The sequence below is a fragment of the Plectropomus leopardus genome, chromosome 4 (genome assembly GCF_008729295.1).
Source record: "Plectropomus leopardus isolate mb chromosome 4, YSFRI_Pleo_2.0, whole genome shotgun sequence".
In the NCBI taxonomy this organism is placed as follows: domain Eukaryota; kingdom Metazoa; phylum Chordata; class Actinopteri; order Perciformes; family Serranidae; genus Plectropomus; species Plectropomus leopardus.
Genome location: NC_056466.1, coordinates 5914032 through 5924869, shown reverse-complemented (window position 1 = coordinate 5924869; position 10838 = coordinate 5914032). Strand labels below are relative to the sequence as shown.

The 10838-nt window shown below is 40.5% G+C and overlaps 1 protein-coding gene and 1 pseudogene across 1 annotated transcript; both read left to right on the top strand.

Annotated features, from left to right (window-relative positions):
* Window positions 1-43: 43 nt before the first annotated feature.
* On the top strand, window positions 44-1803 carry LOC121942331 (annotated as a pseudogene).
* Window positions 1804-2424: 621 nt separating this feature from the next.
* Window positions 2425-10147, top strand: get3 (guided entry of tail-anchored proteins factor 3, ATPase). The gene is made up of 8 exons (XM_042484429.1): window positions 2425-2437; window positions 3654-3858; window positions 5455-5602; window positions 6586-6734; window positions 6814-6964; window positions 7084-7191; window positions 8314-8511; window positions 8599-10147. The coding sequence occupies exons 1-8, from the start codon at window positions 2425-2427 to the stop codon at window positions 8725-8727; spliced, it is 1101 nt and encodes a 366-aa protein (XP_042340363.1). The 3' UTR covers window positions 8728-10147.
* Window positions 10148-10838: the final 691 nt, after the last annotated feature.

Below are 10838 nucleotides of genomic sequence, written 5' to 3'. Positions count from 1 at the left end.
TGCCTAATCAACTCATTGCATAACTGCAGTAATTCCTTCAATAATTCCTGCTGTTTGTAATCTTTATGTAAGTATAAATAACTTTATGCGACTGTATTTATGTAATGTATTCTTATAATGTTCATGTAAACAAAAATATATTAGAGCAAGTGTTTACAGTTAAGTACAAAGTAAAAAAAAATATATTTGATATAACGCCATCATGTGCCTTTGACCCAGACAGCTGATTTTGTGTAGAGGAGAATAAAAAGGGGTAATTGTCCTGCAAACATGTTGCATCTGTCCTCTTTTTAAACAGTTTCTACTGTGTCATTATCTAAGCTGCCATGAGGGGGATTTACCCTGAGGCTCATTTTATAACTGATCTAAGAGCAAGTCTTTGTGTGGGAGAGTTGTTATTTTTCAAGAAGTCTGAGGTGGCTGACACAGATCCACTGAATCGAGGTCAAATGATTCTTCTATTTTCTGTAACATGCTTGCTGTGAATATGTATTGTGGAACTGCTTTTTGATCTCATACAAATGTCTCTTTGATGACGGATCATTTACTTGAATTTATCACACACGGGAGTCTGTTACACATGTAGTATTTCTGGTAATTAATGCATGAAACCAAATTTCTCACGTGTCCTGTATGTTTGCATTGAAGTTAGCCAAAACATCAGAGCTTATTTAAGATGTGGCAGCACTCAATAATGTTTTGTTTGTCTTTTAAGGCACTGATTTCAGTATGTTATTGTTCAAGCTCAAGGACGTCTGGTGTAGGTACACAGAGTCCCTGAAGCACTCAGAGGAGAGCCAATGACTGAACAGGTGCACAGAAAACAAGGAACAATTTCTCATTCCTCTCTTGTACCATCCACACCTACAACCATGCCCAGACCGTTCAACTGGGGCGTCCATCTCTGCTGGATTTCTCTCTCTGTCATTCTATGTGGATCTGCATCTTTTCCTTCAAACATTTTCAAGCCAGATCCAGCTTCCGAATGTGACTCAAGGCGAGGAGGACACAGGCTGGGATTTACCGTTTCTTCAGCTGAGAGCCAGTCTACCGTCCTACTCGCAGCCAGTCCGCCCGTACACCCTGCTGACAAACGCTGAGGACTACCACTACCTGCCTAAACCAAACATTGCCGCCCGTCTCGCCTCTGCGTCTTCTGGGATCCTCCTTTGACCCATTTTGGATGTCCATAGAGCAGCCGTCTGAAGCCTCTCAGGGTCACGGTGATGGTCAACCTTTGCCTGTAAAATTAGCCAACTACACCAGGAAAGAAGTTCGACCTGAGTGCTTCTCCTGAGCTGAGAGATGCTGCAGCGAACCATCGCCAGAAGCTGGTAAAGGAAGCTGCAGATCTGGACCTTGCTTCTTTGCCCTCACATGTTGCCAGTTCAGTCAGAGACAGGTTAGTGCGCTCTGCCACTTGTGGATTAAGCTACCGGTGGGTGGATCTGGGTCCTGCTTTCTGGCCACGTTGGCTGCGGCAGACGGATTGTGAAAGATCAGACGGAGGGCGAAGCTGTTCCTTTCCTGATGGGATGGAGTGTGTGCGAGCTCAGACAAGTCAGATTAAGATTCTGGCGTGGCACTGTCAGGAAGTCGGAGAGGGAAGTGATGGGTCTAAAAGGATTAAAGCTGATGGCAGCACTGAGATGGGGACAGGTGAAGTGACGAAAAGGTGTTTGTGGAGACAAGTGCCTTATCCTGTGGTCACAGCATGCACATGTTCATGTAAATGAATGATTCTCCTCATCCTCAGAAGGGTTTTTATATGCAAATGTATTTCTGTCATTGATTTGTTTATTGACTGAATCAAATTGTGTTAACCCAATTTTCCTAATCTTAGCTGCTTTAATCACCCAGTAGCAGATGTGTGTACTGGCTTGAAGCAGAATTGAATAAAAAATTTTCTCCTGATGGATTGTTGACTTATTTAACTGTCAGTTTATTCAGCGACAGTACTTCATTGTTAAATGTACTTGTATTTGCACAGCGCCATTCCAGTTGTCAACTCAAGGGGCTTTTGCACTACATGCCACATTCACACATTTACACACACGCTCATACACTGGTGACCGAGGAGATATCAAACTGTACAAAGTACCATCTGCTTCTCAGTTAAACATTCACACACCTACAGCAGTAGGTAGTATCAGGTTCATTATCTTGCTGCAGAGTACTTCAACAGGCGGACACTGTACTGTGGGAGCCAGGGATCGAACCACAGATCTAAATCCTACTGGACAACCTGCTTTATCTTGTGAGGCACAGCTGCCACACCAAAGTCCCGTTTGTTGCTTTATGACAGCAAACTGCAAAGTTAAACTTCTAAATCACAATAAAGTACTGTTTACGCTCTCCATCCAATCAGGATTTTAAAATGTGCATTTTTTTGGTCACAAGCTTGCCTCTTCCAAAGTCGGCTACATGTCTAGTGTCAGTAACTGCATTTTTTCACAACGATTTTACAATTACCTTTGCTTTACATAGACTGCGACATAACAATTATTCCTGTTTTAATCAAAGAAACTAAAAAATGTCAACCCAAAAAGAATATCCATCCTGTCCTCATGGGTTACTAAATGAGCCTACCAGGCACAAGCCCAAGGGCCCAAAGTGTTAGGGGGTCTCCCTTCACCTCAAATGCAAAATGAACAACATACCAACCACGAAGACAGTCAAGATGACCACAAAGAGATGCAAAGGAACTGTAACAAAATAACTACAAAAAGGAGACAAACAATCACAAAGACAAAATCACCAAAAAATAAACAAAATTACAACAAAGACAAAAAAAACTCACAAAACACCACCACAAAGTCCATGTCTTGCTTCTGTATAGGAGATGTGGTGGGGCTAGGGATGCACGATGTTGGCTATCTGAAATGCCGATATATAACAACTCATTTGGCCAATAACCAATATCGATATATCAACTTTTATCCTCATCTAATTTTAGTGCTCTTAAAGTCTCTTCAGTAGTTTAATGAAATTGATATCATGCAAACTCTTATGGTGACGGTCCACCAGCAGATGGAGACATAAAATACATTGCTTTGCGCATTTATTCTGCAAGAATAGAAACATACTTCAACTTAAGGTTGATGTTTTGTACATTTACTTGTCAATTTAAAAAAAAATATCTCGGTTTGCGATACAGTATTGGCAAAAATAAGCATGCTGGTCAATATCTGCTGATATTATCATGCATTCCTAGGTGAGGTCTTTTGCATGTCTTTTGGGCCAGTCTGAGAGTGTGATAAAAAAATATTTTTTTGAAACAGAAATGGTTGTCTTTTATCTTTATGATAATAGGATACACTCAAATAAAGATGGAAAATTGGATGCTAAAGGGTCGCTTGGTTTAATACATGGGAAGCTGGTGTAATAGAAGTAAATTTTTCAAAACATAAAAAATCGTAAAAAGTGTTTGACATGAAAGAAAATCATGAAATTACTTATTTAAATAATATAATAATAATAATAATAATAATAATAATAATAATAAGAAGAAGAAGAAGAAGAAGAAGAAGAAGAAGAAGAAGAAGAAGAAGAAGAAATATATTTATTTTTTATTTTTTTAAAATATTTTATGTAATATTTCTATATTTATACAACTTGCACAGACATAACGTGGCTGCGTTTTGTCCGTGCAGCAGTGAAGGCAGCAGCGTGGGTTCATCCCCCCGGAGCTGACCGTTACAGTGTACACAGACAAGATGGCAGCTTCTTGGAAGACGAGTTTGAAGATGCGCCTGATGTGGAGCCGTTAGAACCGACACTGAAGAACATCATCGAGCAGAAATCTCTGAAGTGGATATTTGTGGGTGGAAAAGGTGGTGTTGGCAAAACCACATGTAGGTAAGCTGGAGGGAAACGCTCGCTAGCTTCCTCATAATGACTCACGCTACGGCTCGAGCTAACACAGCTAACGTTAGCTTAGATTAGCCACCGCGATATCTTGACGTGGATCATTTTTCATTTACGATTCAGCTGTTTTTCCACAACGCGAGTCCAATTAGCGATAGTTTACAAGCTCAAGACGCGATGGAGTTGAAACATCATGACCGTAACAGTTAAAGTCACTCAGGCTAACGTGACGCTAGCTGTCAAATCGCCGGGTTGTTGAATGCTGTCAAGCACTGTCACCAGCTAATGTTAGCCAGCTGACACGTTAACGTTTTTATTTTTTAGAAACTTTTGACAGTCACAGTGCAGGATCACACCGACAGCCTGCTTGTTTACATCCGCTTTGCATTTTTTACAGCGGGTAACTTTGTGTTTATGTTAGCTCCCAATTAAACCAATGGATAACTAGCTACTCTTTGGTAATGATTACACTCGAGCTAGCTAGCTTTAGCTGTCAGGTCTGCACAAATGCTGCTGCCTCTTTTAGGGACTGTTCGTTATTTATGAGAGTGGCGGCACTAAAGATATTTTTTAAGCACTAAAGCGGGAGTTGTGTTTTTGATTTGGCTTAGAGGAGGGAGATTCACCTGTAAATGGTTGAATTTGTATTCATTTAAATACCCTCAGTATCCCAGAACCTTTATTTAAAAAATCTCCAAAATGACACCATTTTTCATAGGGGGTGTAGAAAAAATATTGCTACAGCTTAGTGTAACAATATTTTGTGTATTAATAGTATACTAATACACAAATGGCAAATATTGATTTTTTAAAATTATATAAATACTTACTATTGCATTACAAATGAAATATTTGATTGCCCACTAAACAAAAATAAACTGAACTGCATTTTCATTCCACTAGATACATTTTGCTGCAATAACTGATATGAGAAACTTTAAACTTTAAAACTTTAGCTTATTAAATATAACAGATGTCGACAAAGTTGTCATTTACGGACATAATTTACAGTTTTAAAAAACATAATGAATGAATGTTGTCTCAATGCTCAGCCAATGGCAATAATATCATATTGTGACCAAAGCATATGATAAAACCGTATCGTGGAGCCCATCTGGTTATTCCCACCTCTAATTTATCATCACCAAAAACTGAGAAATGTTGTTATTTATGGCAGAGAGTCGTGCATTTACCCCAGTCACTCAGGGAGACTTAAGGAACAATATTTGTTGCTCCACGGAGGGTCATGATATCGAATAATAATAATAACAATGTCAGTGATAATAATAAACACCCCAGCCACTTCCCTACTCTAATAAATAAAGCACAGTCCCTAAGCTAACGTTGAAGCCATTGAGTAATGCCCACAATATTAAAAGACATGATATCAAATGCAGAAAGAAGCAACATCTAAGAAGTAAGTGCTAGGTAATGCCCACAAACCCAAATAATATGATAGTTTTGTCTGGTTGATAATGTTGGTTTGCCGTTTTTTTGACAGCTGATGTAGTGTTTTCAGATAATTACACACATTAAGCAACCGAAGCCCTGTGAAACTGATCCCTTTGCTTACTCTCATTTTTCTAGCTGCAGTTTGGCTGTCCAGCTGGCTGCCGTCAGGGAGAGTGTCCTCATCATCTCCACTGACCCCGCTCATAACATCTCTGATGCTTTTGACCAGAAGTTCTCAAAGGTGCCTACTAAGGTCAAGGGCTATGACAACCTCTTTGCAATGGTAAGTCGCACTGCAAAAAGAAGACCGAGAGCACCTGTGCACAAGAAGATGCTGCAGGCAGAGTTTGAAGTAAAAAAGTGCCTGTTGGTTTTTTTTTTTTTATTTTAACATAAAATAGTTGAGCTGAGATTGCTTTCACAAGTTCAAAAGGCATTTCTCACATCAGGCATTTTGACTTGTCGTGGCAGAAAAAAGCACAGGTATAAATAACATCAATAGGTGTCTCTGCACCATTTAATTGTATTAGTAAGTGTGCCAACATGCACACTTATGGACATTCACCTCTCGGATATTTACAGTTTTTCACATTTGTTTCGGCTCAATTCCGATGTGAGAATTTCTTTCTTTTTTTTTTTTTTTTCAAAAAAACAGTGAGCCAGAATCTCTTAACAGTTAACTTAATTTTCACAGCAGATTTTCATTTTTCAATCAGTCAAGCAGATCCAAGTCCAAGTGTTTTGGCACATGTATGCAAAAGAGTAAGTTAAATCGTCTACAGTTTGCATAATAATCACTCGCTCACGTTAGTAGTATTAATGAGGGCTCTGATCTGGTTAAGCGTGATGGTAAGTCATGGCAGTGTGCATAATTCCAGAGCCCTGAAACTGACGCAGCTAAATACTATTCAGTGATTATAAATGATGATGTTTGCACCTGTACTTTTCCTACTGTAATACGTAAAAATGTGAATTCACGTTTAACTTTTTGAAGCATTTCAAAAGTCTCTTGAAAATAGTCTGACAAGAAACATAGCTGCATTTGTGAACAAAGAGGTCTATTTATGCTGTTAATGGAAAATTAAATTTAGTTCATCTTAGGTCACTATCTCATCAGCGTCATGAGATTTTCAGTTTTATGTCTCATCTTGAGCATAAACCATCGTTGTGTAACCAAATAAATTGCTGGAGGCCCCAAAACCATTTTCACTTACGCCAGGCTCTCGGTTTGTAATGTGCTAATTATTTGTGTTTGTGTGAGTGAAGGAGATCGACCCGAGCCTGGGTGTGGCCGAGCTGCCCGATGAGTTCTTCGAGGAGGACAACATGCTCAGTATGGGTAAGAAGATGATGCAGGAGGCCATGAGCGCCTTCCCTGGCATTGACGAGGCCATGAGCTACGCCGAGGTCATGAGGTAAGACGACGTGGCGCATGACTGAGTGAATAAAAAAACAGAGCCAGTGTTTTACTAACTCAGCACTCCCGTCTACCAGGTTAGTCAAAGGAATGAACTTCTCAGTGGTGGTCTTTGACACGGCCCCCACTGGTCACACGCTGCGGCTGCTCAACTTCCCCACCATCGTGGAGCGTGGTCTGGGCCGCCTCATGCAGATAAAGAACCAGATCAGCCCTTTCATCTCCCAGGTGAGGAGGGACGAGCACATCCATTCACTCACAGACTGTAAGTTTAGATGTCAATAAAAACTCCAAACATAGCCAAGCATGCATCTATATCTTCTCTATTTCTCTCTCACTGTTTGCAGATGTGCAACATGCTCGGTCTGGGCGACATGAACGCAGACCAGCTGGCTTCTAAGCTCGAGGAGACCCTGCCAGTCATCCGCTCAGTCAGTGAGCAGTTCAAAGATCCTGTAAGTTCAATATTTGACAAAATCAGCAAACTGTACGTCTCACCAGCTGGCCAGGGCTCGACACTAACTGCACCCCCATCTCACAGGACAGAGTTAGCTGTTAGCAACCTGCAGCTAACGGATAACGGCTAACGGAGATAACAGCAACATTAAGTGTTGAAAAGTGAACTGCAGTTTAATATGTCAACACAATTTTACAGTAAATAAATGCAATGTTACTGAAGTACTTCGGCTGAATGCAGTTAGTAGCTGTTGTTGACACAAAGTTTTCCCTTTAGAGTGGCTGTTTGAGTTTTTGCTTTATGCAATCCTGGCTTTTCAAACTGTGCTTTTTCATTGTGTTACTGTATCTGCATGCAGAGGCTCAGTGACTTTTTGGGTGAAAGAAATTATGCATTTTCAGTATTGCCAGATAAATGTAGTATTTTGGGATTTAGCAGAGACACTGAAAACTTTCTCCTTGGTTATGGCCGTTGCTGTGTATCACTGTGGACATACAGACATCTCTTCACTGTGCGCATCCATACAATGTGACTGTGTTGCATGTGTACGTATGTGTGCTGTTGTGACCTCTGAACCTCTTCCACTACTCTACAGTGGGTGAGGGAGACAATGACAAGAGTATTGACGACACAGTTTGAAATGTCAGTGCGCTGTTAAATGTTTAGATTTTTCATTGAAAAAAAATAAGGTCACAGCTTTTCTCATATAATAGACTGAGTAGACTGCTTCAGGCATTATGCAGACAGCCTTCTTCTAATGCATCTTGTACTCTGATTGCAGCTTCATTGTGCTGTTTGTTTCCATATTGATTTTACAAAGATATTCTGTCGGTAATGAAATTTAAACACTAGTTGAGCGTTTCCAGGGCTCAGCTGATATTACATTACATTTGTTGACATTAAACAGGCAGACAGTAACTTGAAGCTTGCGCTCCCCCACCTGGTCCAAATTGTCTCTCTTAATTACTTTGACTTCCCCTTCAAATTAACACAGGCTGGACACCTAGGTAAGCCCAACCCACCGAGCCTGACAGCCAATAGGGACAGTGTGCCACGACGATATTTAATGCTTTCTGTAAATGTGTAGTAACGCTTCTTTTTTGTCCCTCACATCCATCAGGAACAAACCACCTTCATCTGTGTGTGTATCGCCGAGTTCCTCTCCCTCTATGAGACGGAGCGGCTGATCCAGGAGCTAGCCAAGTGCCGCATCGACACGCACAACATCATCGTCAACCAACTTGTTTTCCCTGACTCAGAGAGGCCGTGCAAAATGTGTGAAGCCCGCCATAAAATTCAGTCCAAGTATTTAGACCAGGTACGAGTCTGTTTTTTCTTTTCTTTTTAAAATTGTGACAGTGAATACAGCAGTAGAGTCGTCCTCATTGTAGTTTTCTCCCCATAGATGGAGGACCTTTACGAAGATTTCCACATAGTCAAGCTACCACTGCTGCCCCATGAAGTTCGAGGTGCCGACAAGGTGAACACGTTCTCTAAGCAACTTCTGGAACCCTACAAACCCCCAAATAAGTGATCTCCCACCCCTGCAGGACGTCCCCTCTCCCTCCTACAGACCACACCTTTACAATCTGAACTCACCTCCTCTGAGCTCCCCCTGAACCAGCCTCAAACCCTGCAGCAACGGCCTCATGTCGATCCACCCAGTCCTCAGTCCGTCATCCAAAGCAGAGCACTGCGACAGCAAGACACGCCCCTGTTGAAGGGGAGCTGATGAAATCACACACACACACACATAATCTGCTATATTGTTAGAGAGGTACAGATTTCTGCTGCCTCGTTCTAAGTCCATCTTCTCGTTCCTTCATATCCTCTGTGTGACAGTTGTAGTATTCCTACTCAAAGCATTTAACTTTTTCTCTACAAGAAACACCCCCCCCCCCCTTTCCTCCTCGTCCTCCTCCTCCTCCTCCTCCTCCTCCATCCTGTGCAGTGTCCAGCCTCAGATGTAAAAACCAGTGATCCCAGTAAAGGTGCTGTGTATTCCAGGATAAAACAGCTTTCAGACGGTTGATGTTTATGCCTTGTTTATTCTGTGTGGTTTGGTGGCTGTGTCTCTTCTCCAGTTTGACTAAAACTTCATGCAAATTCATCCCTAACACATCTGGAAACATCAAAATGTCTACAGATTCAGGGCGTTATGGCAGGGCAATAAAAAATAATACTTAGAAACAAAAACAAATGGCCTGTGGTCTTAGTAGTTTTTGTTCTTGGCCAAGACCATCCTTGTTACTGCAATAAAGACAACCAGAGCAGTCAGTCTTTTATCGTCTGTCAAATCATTAGGCCTCACTTTACCACGCAGTAAGCTAATGTCAATGAGATTTTGATTCAAGTGAAGTTTATGACTTTGTCTTTGTTTGAACTGGACAGTCTTAATGGCCTCTGTTTAATATTTTAGGCCACTGTTTTTGCTTCAGCCGGTACATGATTGGAGACAGAACAGTTTTATGAGATTAACAAGAAAAATGTGTGTTAAGAGTCGATGCTTGAGAAGCTGGAAGCTAGAAGTCGCATCTGAAATCCCAGCACGAGGTTCCCATGCAGTGCTCAAAAAAACCCAACTCATCAAACACCGTCAAACTTTTTTTGCCCATCCTGTTTACTGAGAACTCTATGGGAACACTATTGAAATACATTAGTAGCCTTATTTAGTGCATTGTTCATAAAATATATTGAATGTTGCTTGATCAAATGTGGAACAAATGAATGGCGAGTTGTATATCTTACGTTTGCCCCAGTGAGCAAATACTGGACTTTGATTATCTCGCCTGATGAGCAGGAAGATACAGATGACAGGTTAATACACCGTCAAGGAGAAGCATAATCATCCCCTTTCTTTCTGTCGCTGAATGCTTTTGAGTCAATAATCTGTTTTCTATAGATTTTCTTTAAATTATGTTGCGAGTGTTAATTAAAACAAACTTGCCTCAGAAGAGCCTTTTGTCATTTCTTTGATCTGCACACTTCTTATTTAATGCGCTCAGAACCTAATTTTTAAAGAACTAAATATTGTAATGATGGATTTCTAAATGCACTTATTTATAATTAGCATTCTTTAATTAAAATAATATATTATGTGTTATTTTTTTATATTCATTTGAAGGGACAGATTTCAACCCAATTACCAGAAAAACACTTGCATGTTATTTTGAGGCAAATAAGTTGAAAGATAAGGTTTCTCAACAAACCTGTGGTGTAAGTGTGGTTCGGGTTAAACAGAAAAAAAACAGGATTCCAGTTGGGAAAAGGGTATTTTTGGTTTGAAATATCGACAATTAGTGGCACAAAAAATGCTGGAAAAGCAGATGGTTCCAGGAAGGACACCTAGGTGGCCTGGCTCAAATGCTGCAATACGATGTGCTGCTAAAAAATGTTTTATGTTATGTTATGTTTATGTTTTATAGTTTTGCTTTTTTCTGCTGTTTGAATATGAAGTGACTTATGTAAGTTCCTGTTACCTGCAGTCTCCTGCGTTAGGGTCCACCTGCTCCTCCACACAGACTCATGTAGTCCAGGACCTCCTGAAGACAAAGTCAAATCAAATACCATGTCAGTTAAAAAACACTCACATACTACATATGAAACATACAAATGTAATGCTTGGTTTACAGAGACGCTTACATT